This window comes from Pomacea canaliculata, linkage group LG3 (genome assembly GCF_003073045.1).
Source record: "Pomacea canaliculata isolate SZHN2017 linkage group LG3, ASM307304v1, whole genome shotgun sequence".
NCBI classification, from domain to species: domain Eukaryota; kingdom Metazoa; phylum Mollusca; class Gastropoda; order Architaenioglossa; family Ampullariidae; genus Pomacea; species Pomacea canaliculata.
Genome location: NC_037592.1, coordinates 31,222,100 through 31,247,845, shown reverse-complemented (window position 1 = coordinate 31,247,845; position 25,746 = coordinate 31,222,100). Strand labels below are relative to the sequence as shown.

The 25,746-nt window shown below is 42.2% G+C and overlaps 1 protein-coding gene across 1 annotated transcript; it reads right to left on the bottom strand.

Annotated features, from left to right (window-relative positions):
* Positions 1-620: 620 nt before the first annotated feature.
* Positions 621-25,545, bottom strand: LOC112559537 (nucleoside diphosphate-linked moiety X motif 6-like). Its single transcript, XM_025230866.1, is given in 8 exon segments — positions 621-1,746; positions 1,748-1,809; positions 16,903-16,950; positions 21,211-21,262; positions 22,791-22,849; positions 23,197-23,403; positions 24,625-24,915; positions 25,238-25,545. Coding segments are annotated over 7 exon segments (963 nt in total). The 5' UTR covers positions 24,896-24,915; positions 25,238-25,545; the 3' UTR covers positions 621-1,482.
* Positions 25,546-25,746: the final 201 nt, after the last annotated feature.

The window sequence follows — 25,746 nt, the reverse complement described above, 5'->3', positions numbered from 1 at the left end:
TGGGGGTAGGGAAATGTAGCAAGAATTGCCATAAATTACTTTATGTCTATCGCAAAGAACATCTGTCAAAGACATCGCCAGGTGTTTAAGAACTTTTAATGAAAAGGGGGAAGGAATGTTCTGTTTGCCATGTAAGACAAAACCAGATTCTTTATACTATGAGATGAATTCAGAATGCTGAACTTCCATTTGATTCCTAAGCACACACACTCTCTCTCTCTCGCTAATTATGGCAGAATAATATCAAAGGGAGTATGATAGGAAATTTTCACTTTCTCTCTCCACTGCATTCGTGTAGACATATTTGTGTGACACAAGGATGTTTGCTATCCTAAACATCGCTTCTCTTAACAATGAACAGTCGTATATATTTTTCTTGCTCAGCTGGCCGTATTTACGTCAATATATATATATACAATCTATAACATTTATACATGTATATTGTATACAATATTTATACAGTATTTAACAATATATATACACACACACAACTTTAAACCATTCCTTATGTGTACTGCTTTCATAACACTCTTGCACCATCATCTTAATTTCGTCCGAAAACAGTACACAAAAAGAGATAAACAGCAAACGTTCTCCAAAAGGGCATACAAAGTAGGCGATTTTTTTAATCGGTTTATTTTCTTAAATATCCTTCACTGGGAAAGAACGTGGGTTAGGAAGGCTCTGTATCTTAGTGAATGGTACGTTCAACTGTGAAGCATTTACCTGTTTCCAGACCCTGCTGGAAACTGTGGCTGGAAAACACCTCCTTTCCGACTGCCTAGCAGGTGGGTTCCTCATGCATAAGAGAAGACACAAGCGGCGGAAGAAGGGAGCTGGGCTCCGCCTTCTACCTGCTATACCCTAGTCACGATGAACCACTTACGTTCACCATTTGCCTTAACAGTGACGAATCATTTCCCAGGTTTTGTCTACAAACGTAGCCAAGAATTTTTAACAAAGAAACATTTTCTAATGTGGTTCCAAAAATGGCAGCTTCGATTGTTGACTATCCTAAAAATCCATCAAGCCTTTGACGTGGCCGACCACACTGTCTCATACAATCTTTTCGTCATACAGTCCAATGAATAATCAGAGATACTTGGTTAAGATAATTCTAGTTAATCCGTTAATATTTTGTGGATATTATGGATATATATATAAACATTATTCCTATCAAAAAACCATCATAAAACGCCAGTAAAACATATCACTTGAACTAGATTTCACGGTGATCAATGTTAGCTCAAATCATCGAAAGCAATATGAAAAAATTAATTTTATTGCACCAGTTTATAATCTGTTTAGCTGGTGTATCACAGACCTCATTAAACCTGTCAACCGCACTGGAGCTAATAATAATATGAATAATTAAATGTGGATTAAAGCAGTACTTGTGTGTACTGACGAAGTAATAAAACAGCATGGTATCGTAGCAACACCATGTGAAGACATAATAAAAGCGTTGGATGAACGTGCGCATCATTTTGAGAGTGGCCTAAAGAACAGTTTAAATGTTACTCCATCCTTGTGTATAGACTCGTGCTCTTCACTTACGATGTCCACTTTATCAAAACCGTTCTCTAATCCATGAAGGAGAATGTCTGTGATTCTTTTGGTGATCGACGATTTATTAGACTCCAGGCGAAGCTCTTCCACCGTCATCCAACGGCACTCGCGTATCTCGCGTGCGCAGGGTCGCAGTTCATAGGTCAATGGGCGCAGCCTGCACAGGACGTACAGATCTGGATCGTCCGAAGGCACCAGGGTGGTCGTGCTGCTGTCTGAACGCTAGAACTGACTGGTATTCTGTATGGAAAGGGAGATCATGATTAATAATCCAAGGGACACTACAACTTTCTGCATTTTGAACCAGTAACTAATTTCTCAAGCAAAAATTGTTGTTGTTGTTGTTGTTGTTTTTTTTTTGGGGGGGGGGGAAGAGAAGCAACCAATTTAATGACCTAAAAAGATTCAAACGACAAAGACCCTAAAAAAAAAAAAAAAAAAAAAGATGAATGCTTAACAGTTGAACAGAATAAATGATAAATAGAAATAAGAATATAAAACACACACAAACACAAAACAAAACCGAGGGATTTCTATATGCTAATAATTATGTGTTATTTCGGAATATATAAAACATCCAATATTACAACTATTAAGAAAAGTAAACGAACTTTATACAAAAAAGCCATACTTTTCCCCTTAAACCCTTTATTAGAAAGTAAAACATCTGGTCTAACACAAAAACAGGACTGAAAATGGCAATGCAGAGTTTAAACAAAGAATAACAATAACAAACACAACATCATGCGATTTACTTTTTTAATTTCTACCACTGGCAAGAAAACAAGATTTCTGATTACTTTTTATGGCAGTCTACCTATCTAAACAAATAATATATTAACTTATTCCACCCGTGCTGTTTGCTTTCATTCGCCATCTTCCCAGCATAGCTTTTCAAAATGTCGTTTTCTTTTCAGCGAAGCTGATAACAGCAAGCAGTTTTTGTTGTTGTCTCAGCTTTTCTCAGAGATAAGATACTGTGCACGGCGGCGCTGAGGGACTTCAAGAACAGCTGCTCTCACACATGCACTGACAGAAGCACGCACGGAGACACTGTCGGTCCACACTCACATTTTGCCGAATGCCAAAACGTCGAGTCCCGCCTTCTATCATGAGAGCGAGACGCCAACATTGACTTGGATTAGCGTGGTTATCAGTAAACATTTATGCTCCTTTGTTTGCACCAGGATTGTGCCGGCCCATGGCGCGTGAAGTGGGGCTCAGAACAGCCTCTCTAGGTCTGCAACAGGGCCTCTTCCTCACTGACAAGGTGAAGACTGCTTTGTACATTGGCCGAGGACAGTTGTCGTGTGGTCAGACAACCACGCGTCATTGAAATTGAACGAGGGGTTAGATAAAGCTAAAGTCTACTCTTGGGGCAACTCCAAAAATCCGCTACATCCCTCTCGCTTTAAACGCAGTAAATATTGCTGCTTCACACCATTTTCATGGGGATATTGTAGATGTTGAGGGAATAAATAAAAATAAAAGTACAGCGTAACAGCGGTAAATTGAGGGCTAGAGTAAATGGAAATGCACTATACAGATTTCGAAGAACAGAAGATAGATATATACGGTAGTGTAGATAAGAACTGAGGGGATGAAAAGTTCAAGTGAAGGGTGAGTGGAATAAGATCTTCCAAAATGAGGGATTCAGTTATAGTTAATTTTAATTATTAGTCCTCATTTCGAAGTAACACTGTTGACATCTGGCTTCCCTGCTACTCTCATCTGTAGACGCGCACGCGGGCATGCATGCACCCGCCCCTTCCCGTGGGTCCAGCAAGCGAGGTACACTTCAACGACCTAGTCGAATCGTTAAGATGATCGTGCAGCAAGTCTCGCCGTGTTTAAGGCCAACAAACAAAAACGAATCGGCAGAAATAACCAGCAAAAACTCGGCAAAGAAGGGTATTAGAGGGTGCAGCGGCCGCCTGCTCAGCCACGCACACACGGAAGCACACGCGGAGGAGGTGAAGCAATGGGCGGGAACATACACGAGCTACGTGAGGGGTCTCAAAGAAAGCCCGAGGTGACAATCGTCGGCCTCTGGTCGCCGGAGGATGGCCGATCAACGTCGGGACCCCGAGGACCACCTTGACGGTGCCCTTTGATCCTCCCCAGGCGCATTCTTCGACGGTTGGAAGCGCTTTCGCGACAGCCTCCCATTGAGGAGGACGTCGGCAGTACCACAACAGAGGCCGCCGTGGGCGGGCACAGAGGGGCTGGAAGATGGATTGGTGGTGTGGATACATTGTGAGGCTCCCCTCCCCGTAATGTGTTTGCCTGCGCGCGTGCGCGTCTTGTTTGCGTGCGTACGTGGTCTTCTGTGGATTGCAAAGGGGAGCTTCTTTTGATTGTTGAAGTACCAGCAACATCAGCGTTTCGTCTCAGTTGTCAGGAAAGCCTGACCCCCTCTACCACTCTCCATACCTGGAGACGTGACGGCACCCACAGAAGTAGTATCTGTTTCCACAGCTAAAATGATTCATGCTTGTTAGGTTCAGCCTGACAGCCAGCAAGTGAGAGAGGGCGGGAAGGGGACACGGGGACACGATCACTGACCGGTCTAGCCAGTGTAAGAGGGGAGCAGGCGCTCATAGTAGCCTTCGGTGAGACTTCAAAGGGGTACAGCGTGAAAGAGCGGGCGGGGAAGACGACCGGTGAGACCTCCTCGCAGCTTTGATTGATGTTCGTGACTGACCAGTGCCTCGACTTGTCTTCTCATCTCTTCTCCGCGACTCTCGGGGTCAGTAATTTACAATGTACCCCCCTGCAAGCAGAGTCTTCAACAAATATTATGGTCATTAACTGGCGTAATTGAAGGCGGCGGACGCGGCGCCGTTCGCACAATTGCTCCACCAACAGACCCTCCAACAACGTCCCGCAGTGTGATTTCAAGATGTGACACGGGAGTGCGGCTGCTGTGGCAGGATTTAGAGAAAATTAATCGATGTTAAGCTCCCTCCCGGCCGTCACGTTCTGTCCCTGCCTTTTCACCTGTCCGTGAGGTCAGGTCTGGGTGCAAATTTATAGAACGATCCTAAACTTACATTATAGGGATGTCTTAAACGAACATAGACTAATCGGCCCAGGCCCCAAATCATCGATTAACGTCATATTATCAAAAGAGCCGTACGTTGTTGGAACAATATAGATACACAAACTTATCTGCCTATTTTAAGCAGAACCATGCAAATAAGCTTAGCCACCATTTTACTAAACAAAAAAATTCGCTTGGCAATATGCATGCAGAGAACGTATCTTACAATGGCGAATAAACGCGATTTTTCTCTTTAAACAATCCTTTAAATTAAAGATTTAGTGATCACTTTATTGTGAACTTGCATTTTGACGTTTTTGCCTATTATTATTAATGCATGTTTCGGGCCGGGGAAAATTTGACTTTCTGGTGTTGGGACGAAACGGATATACTGTAGCTGGGCCGATTTGACTAGCTAAATGGTCTTGGGGCGAAATGACCGGTGACCTTGTTCTCTGGCTGGTGTATGTCATGCGAGATTGCCAATGGTTATTACTTGCACTGACAATGGCTCTCACGCTTCAAGACCTGCTCATTCATAAATGTTTTCCGTGTAATAAATCAAAAGAATCAAGAGGATATATGTTAGAAAAATAAATTTTTTGCTCTTAAATTATTTGCTTTGCACAATGTGAAAAAAATTTTTTTCGTTGCTAGCTAAATTAACTTTATTATTATTATTTTTTTTTTTTTTTTTTTTGTAGAAAAGTCACGTGCCAAACAAACTACGAACAACCCTTCTGCCGTGAAAAGCCATGACACCCAGCAGTCCTCAAAGCAGTCACGTGACAAAAATCAGAAAAGCATTCATCATGCAACTTACATTATTACCCCATCCCGCAAAGTCCTTCCCCTTGCCCCACATGCACCACACATGCATACCGTTCCTCCGACTCCCCAAACAAGTCCTTATCATATAAGTGCCCTTGGCACGCTCTTTTTGCCAGCAGTCCAAGTACGCGACTGAAAGAACTTCGCGCAGAAATTTGTTCGCCTGAATTTCTGAGTCGGAGACAAGGCATTGAGGCAGTGGCATCAAGAGGTTAATGAACTAAGCGGGCATCACATTTCCAGACGGAAGCTTGCGTGCCATTTCCTCCAGAGTGTCGAGACGGGTCTACAGCGATACGAGAGATGACTAAAGAGACGACATCCTTCATTCTTCCCACCCCCGTATCCACCTCCCACCGCCAGAGGTAGATCCTTGAATTGTCCATGTTGGACACAGTGCCAGGAATGAGGCCTGGCGCCGAGGACACGATGATCAGCCAAGACACGTGCGGCGTGCAGCCAGCAGTCACGCACAAGCGTGCGCCAGCGACACCAGCAGCCCCCGCATTCCCGCCGTGCGTCAAGGTCTGTTGACGTCTCATGGCGCTCGTGCCACATGGCTCGTCATTGCCACTGCCTTTCCGCGTTCTGCGGATGCCGTCAGTCTTGCTGGCGATAACTGTGGGACAAATCGCACGTTACCTTCAGGCTTCCGCGCGTTCCCTTCAGGCTTTCAGCGATGAAGAGACGGAAGAAAAAGAAAATCGTAAAAATGAAAAGCAGTTTAAAAAAACAACAACACACATACATAACCGTTAAGAACACCCAGATCGGTTGGGAGAACACTTGTTAACATATTCTCCCTTTTGAAGCGCTTTTTCTGTGAATTCTGTTCCAGCTGAAGAACTTAACCCAGATGCACTGTAACTGATAACTTTAAGTACTCGGTGAAGAGATCGCTGAGGAATCTTTCAGTTTACCTCTTTCAACAGGTATCGGATGGGCTCTCTGTAGATAAAACAGATCAAATCTTGTGAAAATAAAAAATACTGTTTGATCAAACAAAAGCGAACAAGGAATTTTTCGAGGTCTTAAAAATAAATTGGGAAATATGATGGTGGAGAATAGCTTAGTAAATTCTGTTTTTGCTGATTTTATATAACCAAACTAGTTGACGAAAACTTTGGGAATTCCCGCCATGCCAGTGGGTTAGCCAAATTCACCCTCTCAGTAGCTCATGAATTTTAACATAGCTCGTCTCTAGGAGTAATGTTACTTACTGGTTCCCTAACCAAATGAGAACGAGAGAACGCTCGAGATTGCTGTAAAATATGTTAAATAGGTTGGCTTAGAACACTTAGTGTTAAGTACCCCCTAAATCTAAGCTGACTGAAAGCAGGGTTTTGTAAGCGTGTCAAGCTTCCGAAGTTGCCACCCTCACTGAGACAGACCAGGGGACCTTCTTGAAGATGAGCACACCAGATTATAATTTCTCTCTAAAATACTGAACCGGAACTTCAAAAAGCGAGACTTTATCTTTATCTTTTTACCTTTAAAAGATGACAAAAGGAAAGGGAGGGAAATTAAGCTTCATAGACAGACATTGACGACATTGCGGCACGATTTTCGTTGGCTTTGGGAGACCAGCGTGTGTCGACGCCGTCAGAAGGCAGGTTACAGGCCCTGTCCTGGAACACCAGATGCACGAGTCGTGGGTGGCGCGCCGGTGCACGACGTCCGACACACCTCCACTGCAGTGGGAGAACGGGGGTGGACGACGTCGTAGGGCCTCCGGCGTCGCGTGCTGCAGCTTTGTTTCTCCACGGCCTTGGAGAGCGAGCCACGCGTGGACCTCGTGCGTCATGCTATACTGAGTAGACACTACTTACCATGCTCCGCTGTCTGTCGCAGTGTGGGGCCTGACGGGAGTGAGGGAGGCGAATTCACTCGCCGCACGCTTTGAATGAAATGAATAAAGCAATCACTTTTTGGTTGTTGTTGCTTTTATTTTTGTCTTTGAGGAGAGGACCTCCATTCCACGGTCAACATTAGCTGCGAAGGCCAAACAATGGTGTCGTCGCGAGTCAAGCCAGCAGATCTGACATTAAGACAAGGACAGCGCGAGCCTGCATACAACACTACGACAAACGACGGCCAGAGCGGGAGACAACGTTCCTAGGACTTAGAAACGAATGACGAATTCGTCTATGGAATATCGTTCGTGCCTTCCCGCTCACGGTTAGGAAAGGTGTCCTGCTTTCCTCTGTTTGCGTGATGCTGTGCTCCTGATTCCCTGTTTGGATGATGGAGTGCGAACACATCACGACTTGTGCAAAGTGTTGTGAGAGATACGTTTATCTGCTAAGCGCTAAAACACTGCATTATACCATGAAATGAAAAACGCAGTTGTAAAAACCAATTATCAGATTAAAACTGAACACGACGACATAAATATGTTATTGAGAGAAGAGAGTATTTTGAGTGAGTGTAGCTAAAAGGTCTTTGGATAAACCTGAAAATAGTGTTCTCACTATTATGTACATTGTGCAACATTCACCTACTAACGCAACCAAAATGTGTTCTTCCTAGTTCTCGCGAAAAAAGGGTTAGGGTATCATTGAGATAATTAGGACACGCAACTATTAATAAACTCGTCAACGATCATAATCACGTCTAGCAAACTCATTCTTATCTAAAAACCAAATAACCAAAACTCTGCAGCGAAATAATCATGCCAATTGGTCCAGCGCAGTCTTTTAATTTCACAGTCTTATCTAGTCAATTCAACTACATCTAATCCTCATTATTCATTTTGTCCTCAACACGTCTCGTCAAGTTGTGATGTATGCACTGCTATCAGAAAAGCCTTCTCCTGTATCCTCGCTCGCCTACACGATATCTAACATCTGTCGGTCACACGGTCATACTCTATATATACATATAGTTTTATCAAAGACCAGCAACTCTTCCTGCCAGCACCGGCCTAACCCCACCCCCACCCCACACCCTTCGATCTGCTGTACACCCGAGGCGTGCTGGTAGCAAGTTCTGGCTCAGGTCGCGCGACGGACATTCAAGAAGAGGCAAGCCACCAGCGGGACAGCCGTCTTGAATTGTGCTGGCTGACTGCGGCTCCTCGTCGCACCTCGTAAATCATACAGTGGAGTTCAAATCTTATCTGCGGACTGTCGCCACCAGCAATTGTCCGCGGGACCACCTACCGCTTCTCAGCGTCGCCAGGCAAAGACGGCGAGAGGTGAGAGAGGGAGAAGAGCGCGCGACTAGTGTCCGCCAGGCGGCGAACCCGCTATTCTGGCCCCGCGGAGGCCGGCGAGACTTGGGCAGAGCGCTACAGAGCCCGGGTGTGTGGAGGACAGGACGGACGTCAGGGAACTCGCAGTCTGTGTTTACACCAGAACGCCAGATAAGCACCCTGCTGGCGATAACCCGCCGACAAGTGATTCACGCGATCAAGAAGGCGCAAGGCTAATCATCATTTCCAATGATTCAACACAACTTGAGGCATTTCAAATTATCGCTCGGATCTCGTCAGACAGATAATGACGACGCGAGTCCACTTGATCCGTAATAAAGCATGTTGCTTTCGGCACGTGATTTATAATAAATCATATAAGATTGAATACTTGGTCTATAATAACCTGTATTACCTTACTTTCGTGATCTTGAATACATAAACTTGAACACGTGATCCACAATAAATTCTGATGGTATGAACGCATAACAATGTTACAATCGATTGTTGGTTTATAGTAAAGCATATTAGTATGAGCACGTGTTCGGTAATAAAACATTATTATGGACAGATTATATAAGTGTATATATATATTCTCTGGTACGATGAAGTTCTGTGCGCTATAAGCTCTCAATTAATAAGGCTAACAACAGCAACAAGAACCTTGCGTCGAGACCAGTTGAACTAGAAGTAGTATTTTTACAGATCTTCGCAAACAAACCAAGCTTGCTAATTCCCTTTAAATAAATAGTGCTTCGTGTCCCATGGTCAGCAGTTATCGTGGGTGAGGCAAGTCATCTGCATGAACACGAAAGTGAAGGGATTAGAGGCTCACAAATTTCCACTTTTCAAGTGCGTTTCTATGCAAATGTGATGCAGTCTGCACCTTTATGCAGCTTTACGGCCGGAGCCAGGTGTGTACAAGAAGCAAAGACGCACGACCCCAAATCGCCACTTCGGGAGTTTCAGACAAACTCCACCTCGTCCCCAACACGCGCGACTGACCAGTCGCCACTACAGTCCGCGCTGATTGGAAAAATTAAAAGACTGATACGACCACCTCAGCAACAGGCCGCCAAGCTTTGCATCACCTTGACTATTTACAGCCTACAAGTAGGTCATGGCGGACGACCGAGTCTTAGTATCTTCCCCACCTTCGGGTCCTCTCCCCAGCCCCCACCCTCTTCCCCCGCACACTTACACATCCACTGGATCAAGAGCGTGGACGCAGGGCACAATCATAAATTGTTCCATAAACGCCGTTGTAACGGGAGCCGTGCCCCCAACCCTAAACACCTCGAAGGGAGGTCCTTCTTTGATGTCGGAGAGAGGAGGTTGGACATCAGTTAAGTTACTGCCATAGCTGTGCACAGAAAAGCTTGGGGCCTTAGTAAATTAAATGATTGAATGAGCGCCACAGGTCCCGTGCGGAAGATGTATCTGGGCACTAATGGATACCTTGTCTTCCGTGGCTTAGGGCAGAAGGAGCTCAGAATAGAAAAGAAGTATCCAAAACACACTCTTTGGAAACGGGTTGACACGATTCTCGTGTCTGACCCTTCGAGCAAGCTGTTTCGCTTAAATGAGCGTGAATATCAAATAAACGTATTCGAACTCAAGCATTCTGTCAAATTCACACAAGTCCCAGCCACTTGCTGAAAATTCTACGCCGTTCTGTTAATTCTGATGATGACACCGCACTAAGATGAGGAGAAATAAGATATGTGTGTACAACTGTACGTAGTGTGTTATTTTCAAATGATCTTCACAATACCTATTTACGAACGATGGCGATGAAGTATCGCTGTTATCTTGTCCCACGGTCCCAATAAAACTGGTGCCATAAAGACTCCATATAAGTCTATACAACGTTTTACGAAAAGAACAATGTGACAGTGCGTTTTAAATCTGTAACATAGGCAGTTTTCGGTAGCAGACGACACGAACGGCCAAAGAGATTCAGATGTGTGGTCATGAAATGGATAACACTAGTGCGCATACACAGAAAGTACAAAAAAAATCCAACAACAAACCCCTCAAAAAAAGAATAAAAAGAAATGAAACAGAAGGGGAAGACAAAAAGAAAAGAAAGAAAAAGAAAGGAAGAATAAAGAAGCTGCGCGCTTCAGTGTTCCCAAATCTTGCAGGATAATAGCATCAACGTGGTGGGCAAGGGACGTGAAGCCTCTGCTAAGCCTCTCCACAGCACCACTGCGCCACACAGTGCCGCTCATTGTCGTTAGCAAGCCTTTCTTTTCTGTCGTACATCCCACACACACGTGTAACCCGCGCACCCTAGGCGCGAGGGAGGTCGCAACATCGGCTGTCAGGTCCTTGCAGTCGTCATCAACAACCGCCGCCCAACGTACTAGAGCAACGAGGGCGCGGGGAGCGGGGAGGTGTAGAGAAAGACAAGCACAGGACAAGGGCACAAAGGTCAGTTGGCATGCTGAGGAGCGAAGTGCTCAGCATAAAGTATAGCGTGTTGTCAAGAAAAATAAAATGAAAAAAAAAAAAGACTCCTAATAATAATTTTTAAAAAGTTCTCGTTTCTTCATATAGTGATCCCGTCGGTAAAAGCAGCTTTGGTCTTACTCTTCCCTGTATTAGACTAATCCTGTTCGATCGGTAACCTAAGCAACTCGGAGAAGAAACACGCGAAGGACGAGTTCAGGGTAAGAGAAAGGTGCAACTGAGACAGGGTACAAAAGAAAGCGCGTTGTGGATATATATCTCAACTTATGGCCATGGTGTCTCTCACGCTTCCTGTGAATACACACATTTTCAATGGGGTCGGGCAGAGGACGTCGACCCCACTAACCCATCGAGTGTCCGTCGCCTCAAGGCAACGCTGAGCGCTTCGTGTCCTCCGGAGGACGAGAAGAAGAAGAAAAAAAGTAAATATAATAAAACAGGAGGAGCTATAGAATGAGGAGTGAAAGAATGATGAGACGCAAATGTTTTTATGGGGTGTGGTGTATTTTTTTCCTTACTAAAAACAGTTCTACGTTTTCTTGGCAGACAGAACACTGGTGCAGATAAGGCAAAGCAAGTCGTTACCTGCGAGATAAAAGCATGGATATAAATAAAAAAATATGAAGCTCCACTGGTTGAGAGAAGCCAAAGTGTTGCAAAGTGAATTTTCACACTCGGTCTGAAAACTACTTTCTAATTCCGTTCGAGTAGACAGACACCCCTTCCCTCTCTGGCACGATAACAGCACCTCTAGACCCGAGAAAAGATTATGCTCAAAAATAGTCAAAGATGTGTTGCTAATACATCTCCCCCCTTTCATCTCTCTATATGCACAGCTATACACGTGCAAACGTACACAAACGTGTATTCATACAGGCGTGCGTTTGTACGTGCACACGCTTGCACACACACACACATGCGCTCATGCACACACTCACACATACAGGCACCCACACGCACACTATGCACTAAACTCATGCTGGGTCAAATGAGAACGCGACTTGTCCTTACAAGCCCAAATCTGCTTGCCGTTCCCAACAGCGAGGTAATCCCCCATTAAAACAGTTTACTCCACGCAGCGCATTGGCATAAACAGCGGAGGCACCCTGTCGCCACGATTTTTAGATCACCTCTATACGACCAAGCAGCTCGGCATGGACGGACCGCCAGGCTCTTTCACTGCCTCTGCATGCCGAGCACCCATCGATCCTTCCGCGACACAAAGACCTGCCTATAGTCAGTCCCTAGCCGGCCTCGAGATAAGCGACCTGGACAAAAATGGAGAAGACAGAATATAGGACGGCGCGCGCACACACACACATATATACACACACGTACAATTATATGTCTGTGTATATGAGTCGACGCGGAAAGTTCATGAATGGGGAGTGCAGACATGAATGAGACGACTGAGAGGGTCAAGGTTCTTCAACACTGGGGCAAGGGGGTGGTGTGAGGGAGGAAAGGGGTAGCAAGGGGAAAAACAGAAGGGGTTAAAAAACACAAGAGGTTAAAAAAATACAAGCAACAAAAGCAAGAGAAACTTTTAAAAAATACTTATATTCCCTCTGGTAAAAAAAAACCCAAAACGCTCGGCAACAAAGACCACAGATAAACATTTAGGTGACAAGGCCAATCTGTTAGGCACTTGGTGGTGACGCGGTGGGTGTGTGGAGTAAAACAACCCCCCAAAAAATTGGACGGGGGAGGGGTGTATATACAACAAAATACGTATACTCTGCATGGCAAGCAGTTTTATGGGGTGACTGTCGATGGGGTAGAGTGACGATATGAAAACAAGGTGCTCTTTGAGTTACATGTTAGTCATGCAATCGTAATGACGATAATGTGCCATTCAGAGGTAAGCATACGAGAGTGCTTCACTCTTGGGCTCGTCTGTGTGTATGTGTGTGTGTTTTCAGTGATGTCCCGAAAGGACACGTTGCTGAGGAGAAATGTAACCCATCAATACACGATTTGCGTTGTCTCGATGACAAGTGCCTTACTATTGTGCCTCCTCCTATGTGATGGGGGAAGGAATTCTTGGAGAGCGGGCAAAATGGTCTGGCGGAGGTGTGGATGCCTATGTAACTACCATTCTTCCACACTCAAAGAAAATCGACAGGGAAAGACCAGATGGGAAGGCCTGGGATGAATGATCCTTAGTGCCAACTCAGCTACAGGAGAGTTACTTGCGATCACGTGCTTCGCGTGGCTATACACTCTTCAAGCCCACTTAACCGTGACTCACAAGACGACTGCCGATCTTCTGATCCTTGACTACAAAATAATAATTAAAAAAAAAGCCTGTGAATCAAATCTGGTCAATTCTAAACACAATGTTGCACATAAACATGCTAGCAATGGCAAGGCTACTAACCGCCGAAGAAAGGCAGTCATTGATGCTTCACTCTATAATTAACCGATCACTTAGAAAGATAATTCTGCAAAACCTGCAGTAAAAGAGACAAAGAACTCGATGTGTCATAGGAATAGCTGAAGACCTCACCGTAAGGCCAGACAAGGACGGGAGAGCCATCCGCTCAAGTCTGAGCATGTACGTGAACTCTGCCTGCCCTTGGTGTCGACATGACTGTGTATCATGCACTATTCTCTTGTCCCCCCGGGAAGATTTTCCAATGGTGGGGGTTTCAAGAGCCGGCATTAAGTACACACGTTTACTCCTGCATGGCAGATGTGTACAGTCTCGATTGAAAGCATAAAACTAGTTTTTGTAACTAAAAGAAAAAAAATTGTTAAAACTAATAGGCCACTAATCTTTATCTTAGCCAAAACATGTCTTGGTTGCTCAGTTGAAATAAAGAGAAAGGACGAATAAAAAAGTGTTTCGAAATGCAGTTCACGCAGATGACAAGACAGTGCACGCACTTTGATAAACACCTGCCAGGAAAAAGAAATGGCCGTGGAAAGACTTAATCAGCCGTAACTCCCGACTGACAAGCAGCGCCTGCACAGACCACGGGATCTGAGGAGGTGGCATATCCGTGAGCTGCCTTTATAAAGCGGGAGGAGAGGGGTGTGTGTTGGTTCTACGACAGCGCAGGTTAAACTCTGGCTAGACGTCTGTTGGTAGAACTAGTTCGCTTTGAGAGTTTAAAAGGTCGGACTTGTTTCTTGGCTCTACTACTTCCGCTTTAGTGCTTAGTGTCATCTCTGAGCTGGTAATGGCCAGATTGGAGGAGGGGGCCGAGGTAGACCCTATGCCTCTTTTGTCACCTGTGTATTGCTAGTGTATCTTGTTGATATTTGCTTTATGGTCACTCTTTCGAACGCTGCTCTTGAGCTGTTGAATTGTTTGGACGGCGGCGCCTCACGCGGCACTGAGAAAGATTTGACCTTACATATCATTGTGATCTGACCGTTTATAATGACTGGTCAGTGGGTTTGGTAAGAAAGGGGTTCAGCCTCGAGACGATTTCGCACTCTGAGGGAAGAATGGGATGATGGAAGGGGGAGGCAACCGGAATACCTGGAGAAATTCCCGAAGGTCAGCCAAGCGAACAACAGTCACATACAGAGAGTGTCCCAAGCTGAGACCTGAACCCAGTATTTTTAGTTCTCACTGTGGTGGTGGAATACGAACGTTTTACCACTTACATTGCCACTTTAAACTGGTGCGTCCGTGTTCTTTGAGCAGGCATCCCTCCTCTCCAATCCCCCATCGTGCTTAAAAAAAAAAAAAAAAAATCCTCACCCTCGTAATGGCACAGGTGAGCGGATAGCCTAAAGATTGAGCATGCACATTCCACTTGTGACGCTCAGGTGCAATCACTAGGATACAGATGGCTGCACGAAAAATGTGGGTGGAGTTGACTCCTCGGGGAAAGGGAAGGGGGTTAGGACGATATGAAAGTCTGGTACTCGGAAAGGGTTTTGCGACTGAAGATAATTGTATCTAACCACAGGTCAACGTGTACATAAATCACTGATAAACCTGCAAAAACCTTGTGACAGGCTACCACTGGCAAGTAAGTTCACTGCTTTTCCTTCAGAACCTCTCGCAACACTTGCCCGAGTCAGTGAACCCAGCACAAACCCAGTACAGCCTAACTCACGATGAGTAGGAAAAAAACTGCCTGCATCCAGAATGTTAATGATGAGTCTCCTATCTTTTCTTTTAGCAGAGAGGTATATCAAGTTTCTTCTGGTGTTTCCACTAAAATGTGCGTTTAAAAAAAAACCTCCGTAGATTTCTGTAACAGAATATAACAGAAACACTTTTTTGTACACCTATAACTTACGTTTATTTAAAAAACATCGATATGTCACAAGAATGAAGAGGAATATCACTAGTTCATGTTTTCACCTTCATCACCTTGATGAAATTACGTTCTCAAAACTTTTAATGAATCTACCTTTGAAAAGAAGCCAGAACAGAATTATGAACAGTGTTACTGAGCCAACAGAAACAAATATACCTTCAGCAGAAGGACTCTGATTGCCGGACAAGGGACCATCTCGGTCTGACAGTATAGGGACCCTTCTTAACACAATCATTTACCAAGAAGGTACATGTTTCAGCCCCTAAGTATTATGCTAACGATAAAGTAAAAAGAAAAGATAGGTCACGAAGAATGCAACAACAAAACGTCAGGCACTAAGCATCGTAGTATCAACCTAGTTCTAGATTCGCATCCCCAAACCGAATGAGAAAAGGGCACTAATAAGATATTTTAGTAAACATACAGTAGTCTTATTAAACTAATGTTTTATGTTTTTACTTTTGTTTGTAGGTAGGGAGCAAGGAGGCGAGCGTGTTGTGTAGCACGGGCTACAGAAGAGCTCATCACAATTCAGAATTTATAAGCCGGGACGCGTTTTTATCCTGTATTTGACGGACTCAGTGAACTGAACAAAATCTTTCCCACAGATTGCCTAACAGCACCAACCACAACTACGAGCACACCGCTGACCCCGACAACGATTAAATATGGAGAGGCTAATTGTAGATAAATCCGCAACATAATTTGGTAAAACTCCGCCATGCCGTCGCATTCCTACGAGATAAAAGCTGACATAAATATATCAGCAAGCACGCATAAAAGACGGACATTTTCACCCCGTCTTTTAATTTACGTTCAGAGCGTTTACGTAAACGAGGCTAGATCCTGATAATTAGAACGGAATTTTAGGTCAACAATATAAAGATAGCTTCTTCCGGAGCCTTGACGGCGCCCATCGTTGCCGGTATCGCCTTGAACATGGGCAATGTCATCATTGATGAACAAGGGCGGCAAGTATAGTTCGAGATGGAGGGTTATCAGCCGTCATCTGGCTTCAGACCTCGTCGCTGCCAAAGATAAGGCTCAAGGGAGCCAAATGTTGACCACATGGACGAATGGAAGAATAAATTATGGATGTACAAGAGAACTCAAACTAGAAAGTTCCCAAAACAACCGTCTGGCGCGTTCGTGAGGAAACGCAGAACAGTCGAGAGGAACTGAATGAGGACCCCGAAGCCAGCACAGGAACCAGCTCTCAGCAAACAAATACCGAAGATTCGAGACTAAAGTCCGTGCGGATACATTCCCTTTGCCTCGCGTGTGCTTCACTTCCGCAAGTCTGATTTCAGATACATACATAACCATTTCAAACACACGCATACGCTCACTGTACAAAATGATGGAAGCCTAAAATGAAAAATTTGCCAATTTTTGGCCTCTGATCCTGTTGAGGACACGTGTAGTGTCTGTGTGTGTGTCGCGAGCTAGAACTGACAGAAACGAAGTGTATGTGTAATTTCTAGCACAAACACTTGATGCAGACCTACCTGTTTGCACTCCCGTCTCCTCCAATACCTCACGCACTGCAGTTGACTCTGAAAACAAACGAAATAGAAGGAATCAGTCAAAGAATGAAACAATAAATGAATGACCTGTCTGGAAAAGACATCAAACAAAAGTGAAAATCAAGAACATGCATGACGTTGGGTAGGGGGTGGTGAATCAGTGTCTATATCTGTAATCTTATCTAATAGTCCGTACATTTTGCAACACTTCTCCCTTCCCAATTCTTCAGCGATCACGTGACCTTGGCATCTCGACGCTGTCGCTACCGTTTCTTTGCCCAGCCACCGACAAGATGCTGAGAAGCATGCAGGTGTCTGAGCTTAATAGGCAGCCACTAATCAAGCCGACAGTGTTCTCAGAAAGTAAGCCACCCAATTTTGGTGTGGCTGCATCAGCTTTCTCAACACTGCAAGCTGGGGGGTTTTGCCTGTACCACCCCACATCTACCCCGACTAACATCAAAGCGGATAGCAACGACTGCTTAATTGTTGTCCCGTGCCTACATCGTCGGGACAAAGAGAAAAACATTGATAAAAGCTGTCTCCTACCTGTGGAAAGCCCATTGTTCTTTAGACTCACGACTTTCGTCTTATTTGGACACGATAGCGGGTAGGATAAGAACTCGCATGCTTAAGTAGCCAGTTCTCTTAGTCTCTTTGACCAGTCCACTGCCTTTAGACTATTATCAGTCTTGAGATACACTGTTTGATTTTTCTGCGTACTGTTTCATCTCACCTTGATCTCCCTCTGAACCTTTTAGTTTACGCCATGGAGTAACTCATTGTTTCAAACAATATGACTGCTTCTCAAGAACATCAAGCCGACACGAAACTCTGTTACCCTTGACTTCAGCGTCAAAACCAACCAGAAAAATTATCAAGATTTTGCGTGGCACTCTTTATGGTCAATCACCACATATTTTTTTTTAATTTGGCGTTGAGTCTCTGAAATGTCTACTGTTTTCTAAATTCTTTATTTCAGATTTTATTTCAATAAAATTGAGGTACTTAACAGCTGAATCCTTCCCAGGTCATATTCTTCAGTTGCAAAAACAAAATCTTTCTGTCACCTACCTTCCGAAATATTTTCTATTGATGTCGTTAAGAAACAACAACAACAACAACAACAGAAGATCTGGGCAATAAAAAATGATCAACTTTATACCTAGAGCATAAAACTTTCACGGCATTCTCATCTCGTCATACCTTAAATTCCCTGCTAGCCACTTCATCAGGCTCGGTGACAAAAACAAGCATACGAAGTTTATTCAGTGACTTTACCGGATATGCTTTGCGGACAATGAACTGCTTGGACATTTTTAAGCGTATGAAAAAAAAATGTAGGACAGAGCAGAAAATTGAAATGTGGCCAGATGTAAAGCACGAACGAAAGTATTTCCAATGTGGACACACATTAATGACAGCACTGACCTTGCGGATTATGTAATAAAATGAGGTTAGAAAAGACTTTGTCATGAGTTATTTAAATAGTGTATGCAAAACCCAGACTCCTAACAGACCGACGTTTTAGAGACTGGAAGTTGCCTGGTCACCAAGCGATTATTCCAAGGTATTCTTCCTCATGAAAAGCAAAGCTTCAGTTATCATATAGCTTAGATTTGTTCTACATAACCCTATCGAATGGCACGCACGGACGCACACATATGACTGAATTTTCCATTCGAACACGACTGTTAAACGATGCATTACTGTGCTTCTACAACACCTTTTATTGCGGCCCTATGCTCCTCGAGGAGTAACAAGAAATAAACTAAACATCTTTGCAAATGTTTCTGTACCAGGTCATTAAGTAGTAAATTTAGTTCCAATGCTTGCAGTAGCCGCAGCAATTCCATTCATCCAGCAGGACAGCGATAAGGCATGAACAAGGAGTAAACGCTCTCGCCAAGGATCAGCGCTGGTCCACAAAGCGTGAGAGGTGCTCAGGCAGGAATGCGAGTCTCCTCTCGGCTTCCAGCAAGTCGCTATACCGGATTTATCTTCATCAATTTGTACTTACGATACTGGGGCTAGAGCTGGTGTTGATCTAGTAAGAATGACGTTTTGCAGCCTAAACATTTTGTACACATTTTCCGTCGTGAACAAAGATGTTCTCTCAACTGTCTTAGCGAGAATGGGAGCTTAATAATGTCGCGTAATATGTAACGTGTGTGTAGAAAGCTCACTGCTTTGTGGAATATGCTTCTAATATTTCTTGCTTCTTGATTAAATGACTAGCACCCGACATTCCTCTTTTATTGTGATGTCCTGATGAGCTGTTTGTGTTTCTCCAATGAAACAATTGTATGGTTTTCTTTGCTTTCGCAGGTTGTGCAGCAAAAACATTCATAAATCTGGAAACTGGCAGCTCGTTGAAAGGCCACGAGTTTGCCTTCACATCAATCAGCACACTATTCAATATGACCTGACGCGCCCACAGTCAACACCATCAGACACGTGCAACCACCACCATCTTTCCGTTCCTCCCTCTTCCCCTCTCCTCACCATAACGCGAACACGTGAGTAGGCACAACACTCTCTCACACGAAGCATACGGACGGGCGCTCTCCTTTGACGCAGCATAGGCGCACGAACACACAAACAAAAGTCGCTCATTGTAATACCTTAATATGGTGCTAAAACAAAAAGTCACGTTTACAAAGCTTTCTTAAATCTCAAGATTACAAAGAAAGAGATCACCCTTGTGATGTCACGTTTGTACACAGATACGTCTAATGAACATATGATCCCAGTTCTCCCATTGACAGAAGCCTTCACAACCTAAACAAAATCGTGAAGTCTGTTGGGCTCACCTTTAAGTGAACGGTCGTGTTTGTAGGCGGGTATCTCGAGAGCAGACAGGGGTGGTATGAGACTGCAGGGGGGAAGGGGGGAATATTCATCTAGGTTTGGGAAAACTATCTTGCACTGAGCTTTACCCAGTCATTAAAAAAAAGGCACACCATTAGACCTTTAATGTTATTTAGCCATAGATGTACAGTATGCTGATCAAAGAACGAGCTCATACAAAAAACACGTTAAATGCAGGGCAGTTCATGGTGCTAAGTCCTATATACCTTGCAACCCCAATGACACACACGTGGACGAAATAGTACATTGCATAATAGTTTGGAATAGTCGAAAATAATGATACTGTTCTAAAACTGTTGGCTCAGCTCTCTCTCGCTCTAAACAAAAAACAAATCATAAAAGAAAGGACAAAAAACACCATTTGTTCTTCTTTTCGTACTGTCATGTGTACTGCTGATCAGATCTTCGGGACGTATTACATGTTACTGAGCGACAGCAAGACAGACAAGACGATAGCCCGTTGGAAATATCAAACAGGCAAGAATGCGGCAGATTGAACAAAAAGACAAACGTATATCCCACGTGAAAGATTTAAACCACATAGTATTTTCATTTATATAGACCTCAGAAAAATTCCAGAAAATTCTAAAAAAAAATTGTCAGTTATGAACTATTTAAAATTTAACAAGTGCAGACACACATGATGTGCAACTTGCTGCATAAAATTATTTAAGCCTTTGTTCGTTTTTGTTTCATTCTTACGAAACATTTGTCAGGAACATATTAAAAAGTTGGCAACTTTTCACGCCTGCCAAGTGCTGCAATGAAGGCGCCCGAAAAAAACGTTTATTTATGAACACTTGAGAACGGGTGCACAAATGAGCTAGCTTGAGGAGAAAAAAGGGGAGTCTGAGTTAGGCATGGATATTAGCTGACTTCCCAAAACTGCTTACATCCTGGCGATGGATGACAAGATAAAGAGTTGGATTGCAATAGTGTTTTCTTTTATGGTACTTAAAATGCATCTTTAGTAAAGCTCATTTTTGTTCCCAATAAAACCAAGGTAACAATAATATATGTAATCTTTGGCCATGAGGACTGTTAAGAATCAAAGAAATGTATTTAGTGAAAAGAAGTTCATTTTAAAGAAAGGAAAAAAATAAAGCAATAAAGGAGAAAAATTTTAATTTACTTAGAAAAAGTACAAAATCTTAGGCAAGGAACTGCTAGAAGGGAGGAGGAGGGGGTTGACTTTTTATGCAGAGTCAGCAACTATGGCTACATACCGGTAAGGCAGCCAGCCCTGTAAACAGATGCCACATGCCACAGAGAAAGAATAGCTTGCCCAATATGAGATCTGAACCAAGGTCAGCCAACCCTCACTATTTTGGCGCAGCTAGACCGCCCTTGTATGCTGAGAAAAGGTAGGGCAAGAACTAACAAAACACCTAATAAAAGATGTTAGGCTTGCAAACTCACCAATGTCTTCTCCTAAATCAGCTAGTCCACCAGGAAATTTCCACAGTGTTCGCTGTAAAAGCAGGAATGAGTTAGAAGGTATCATGCATTTTCCTCTGAGAATTAATATTCATACAACAATAGTATTTTAAAAATATTTTCTTAGCAATTTTATAGTAAGTGCTACTTGGACACAAATCTTAGTATGACATGATTAAACATCAAAGAATCAACACTAATCATAAAGACATACAAATTTTCTATTTAGAAGCAATAGTCCTTTGACATTTGGTTTTCTTGACTTTTAAATAAGTTAAATGCATGCTAGTAGCTTCAAGCAATGATGAGGACGGGCTAAAAACTGCATAAAACAAAGGCCCAGATGCTGACATTAATAACTTTGTTGTAGGATATCACTTGTCATTGTCAAAATTAAAATTGTCAAGATCTGCTGGTATGTTCACCAGAAGTGAAGATTTTTCTTTTAATGCAATGCACTAACAAAATGGAAAATAAACAGCAGCTAAAAAATGAGATAGGAATGTTGACCATAGCTTTATTTTTGCACATTCTTATTCATATTTTTGAGAATAAGACTGTCCACAAAAGAAACACCCCGCTCTCAAATCTAGTAAATGCTCAGGTCTAAAAGAAATGACAAGAACAGTCTATGCAATGTACATATACATACCTGTGCATGGACGTAGGAACAAATATACACACACCTGCCCTACCATCCCTACATCCTCCACCATACACACATACTTGCACTTAATCTAAAATAACACATTTAGCTTCTGAAATGATGAATGCATAGTGTGCTGAGAAACCGTTCATGCCCACTTTAGATACAGGGGAGGCAACACAGACCTTTAAGCAAAATGGTCCATGGCAAGAAGTTCTGTACCTCTGTTTAAACTTTGAAGACTTAACCTAAAGGCAAATTCTCCATGGCCCAAATACTAAAAATTATTACAGCATTTATCACAAAACAACACATGTGGTGACAGATCTGAGATGAATGAAAGACTACAAATGCCAAAAGCTAACTGCATACAAATGCAAGTTTCTGAGTGCTATTTTTCCACAAATAAGACATAAGCTACTAGATGGATCCTTTAAAACAGTGGTTCTCAAAGTATTTCAGACTAGTAAAGAACGGCGGACCACTAAGGCCTAAAATTACTTTGTACCATGAAACTGCCGCATTTGTTTCATTACAATTCAAAACTAAATGTACTTTTGTGACAGTAGTAATAAGTGAACATAAAATTACATGCTTCGCAAAGTTCTTTATTAATTAAAATTAATGCATTTTATGAGCGTAGTTTTTTTGATGAGATGTTAAGATGGTAAACATCACTTTGCTGATATATGATGACTGTCAGCCTTAGACCACCTGACCTATGTGACCCACAAGTAGTCCGCAGATCACACTTTGAGAACCAATGCCTAAAAAGAAATTGTTCCAGTTTCAAAATTTTTCAACAAATTTTGTAGCAGAGTAAATCTTGAAATCTTAAGTATTGATTTCATTTTAAAGTGATAAAGCCTCTTTAAAAGGGTGAAAAGACAACACTTTGCATTCCAGAGAAACATACCCTTCTATTTCTGTCTTGCACCACTAGCACTTGTCTAGTTTCCTCTCGCAGGACAACGCCTGTAGCAAGCCCCAGGTAGAAAGTTACTTTTAATCTGCATTCCACATTCATAAACTGCTTGTACATTTTACATGACAGGAATGTTTTGGTTTCTTTTCTTTCTTTTTTTTTTTTGAACTGGCAGGTTTTCAATGATATAGTTGGGAACATTAATACCAGTAAATTATCATTTAATTATATATTATTATTATATATATATTAAGAACTGATCTTCCTAAGATTTCTTAGAATGTTATTATGATTTTAATTATTCTACAGGAATTGTGTTGCCTAATAGCCATCTTAATGTTCAATGATAGCAAATTATAATTATAGGTATAGTTTTGAATAATACAAGCATATACACCTGACACTCCCACTTGGTGTGTGGCAAATTGTGGTGTGGCATCATCCTTTGAGCAATCTAGCCAGAGTTTTAGCACAGCTTTGGACCCCTCTGCATGGTGGAAAAGAAACCCACATTTCACAGCTGCAGGTATAAGATGACTGCAGTTGATAGGAACTATCAACCATGCTGCAATTCTTCCTTCATCCCTCCAAGATTGCAGTGATGCTAATAATGAGAGTAAAAGACGTGAACAAAATGTGGTGCTGACGACAGACAAAAACATCCGCATATACCTCATTTCTCAATTTTTTCACAAAAAGCAGGCTTGCTGTTATGCACCTTATTTGCATGAGTTAAAAGCAATCGCATTGACTGCAACTCTCAACGAAGTCAGAAATAAGAATTTAAGGAAATGCATGTGTTCTTCTCAACAATAAAATAATGAAAATAATAATCTAAAAGCATTTTTTTACAAACTAATGACAGCACTATTTTTTTTAACTTAGCAATTTTATTTCCTAGTTAACTCAGAGTATTGAATTTAAGATGTGGTGAAAGCCTATGTTGTTGTCTGCAAAAATATTAATTAAAAGCCTAAATTAAACCCGTGTTAAACATAATTTGTTCAACTGCCAAGCATAAATAAGAATTTCAAAAGAAAACTAGTAATTAAATGTGTTTTGGACCACAGCAAATATTATGATGGTAGTGAACTTTGAGGGAAAGTCATTCACAAGGTAAAAGTCTTCATTCTCTTCTCACCACTTTAAAAAACTGTTCCTTCAGATATCAACCACCATGTTTGTACACATCGTAATTTCTATGTTTTTAATGCCTTGTTTTGAATTAATGTAACATTTTATTCTGCTACTTAGTCCAAGGGCTAATGGTAAAAAAGCAAGACTTTTGCTTATTCTATTACCCTCATTGATCATTTGTCAAGCTGAATTGTGATATATACATTGCTGCTGGATGTACAAAGGGAGTTTTACAGTAACTGGGCCCAGTAACTTCAAACCAGTATCCTTCTGCTCCAAAGTTAAGCATGCTAAGTCAGCGGTGCTTACACCCCTTAGGCCATACGCCAAAGCTAAAAAATAAGCAAGATTTTTGCCACATACACATGTATATACAAGGTGAGGTTAAAATAATGTCAGCTGATATGTACACTGAGGCCAAAGTAATTTTATAAGCTTTTCTCCTAATTTGTGATCTGTCATTTATGCATTCTATCAGTCTCCTTCTTTCAATACTGGTGAATCATTTTTACCATTGTTCCCACATGCAATGTCTAAGGAAACATATGATTGTGCATAACACTATAATCTACAGTAAAATAAAAATAAAAAAGCATTATTGCAAAGAAATGAAAATATGTTAATAAAATTAGCTTTCTGGTATATAAAATCAACTCTCTCCAAGATGAAATACATTCTGGTTACATACCTCCCAAATGATTAAAGAATTCATCTACACCCACACTGGCAGGAACGAGTGACAGATCAACTGTTATGCCATTAAAGTGATCTACCTTTCCAGTCATTAATGATGCAAGTGTCTGTACAGTCTTCTGCACAGAACTTGATGGTGCAAGTGACGAAACGGTTGAATTACTGCAGTATGTCACATGCACTTTTGAAAGAGGACCGTTACAAAGGTGAAATTTTAGCTTCTTCAAAAGTAGCATGCATATTTGCAATCTGTAACTTGGAATCATGCTGAACTTTGCATGAAGTGCTGAAAAATAAAAACAGTGGATACCACTTACTGGAGTCAAAGAAACATTTTGTTCAAAAATATGTTTACCTATACTTATAACAATTTTAAGTGGGTTTCTTCAAGTTTCTTTAAGATAAAAAGTTGTGTTATTCAAGTTCATTAAGTTGAAAAAAATTGACTGCCATTTAATTATAACTGCACACTGCTTTAAAAAACTACTTTTATCATACAACCGCTAAAAATTTTGTCTTTTTCAAATTACTGTATTTCAATATTAAAATCAAGAGTTTAAGGTAAGCTATAGTATTTTAATAGTAACTCTCAAGCAACCAGAAGCTACCTTATGTCAGGCATTTAGCAACCCCCGTGGGCACTGAGTCAGCTGTACTTCGGAATCCCAGCCAAACGACGATTAACAACAACCTTCCAGAGCACGAAAGAATCAACTAATAAAACACTATAAAAATCATAGATGCGCCTCGTTCACTCACAAAATAAATTAAATCCCTAAAGGTCGACGAATTTCTAGCATAGAATAACTAACTTAAAGTGCTTGGATTTATAAGCTGTTTGTTTTGATCCTCATCACCATTCTAACCGCTTACATCACTAACGTCCCCTACACAGTGCAAGGGAAGTAACCCTTTACTAAGAATTTAAAAAAAAAAGAAAAAAAAAAAAAAAGACAGACTTTAACATCGACGAGACATTCAAAACTAGTGCTTTCCTCTCTACGACTTAAAAAAATTAATTCAAACAGTTCAAATGCCTCTAGTATAGTGATTACGCGAATACGTATATGATATTCATAATTCAAGGATTCAAAAAGGTTATTTACGATGAACAACG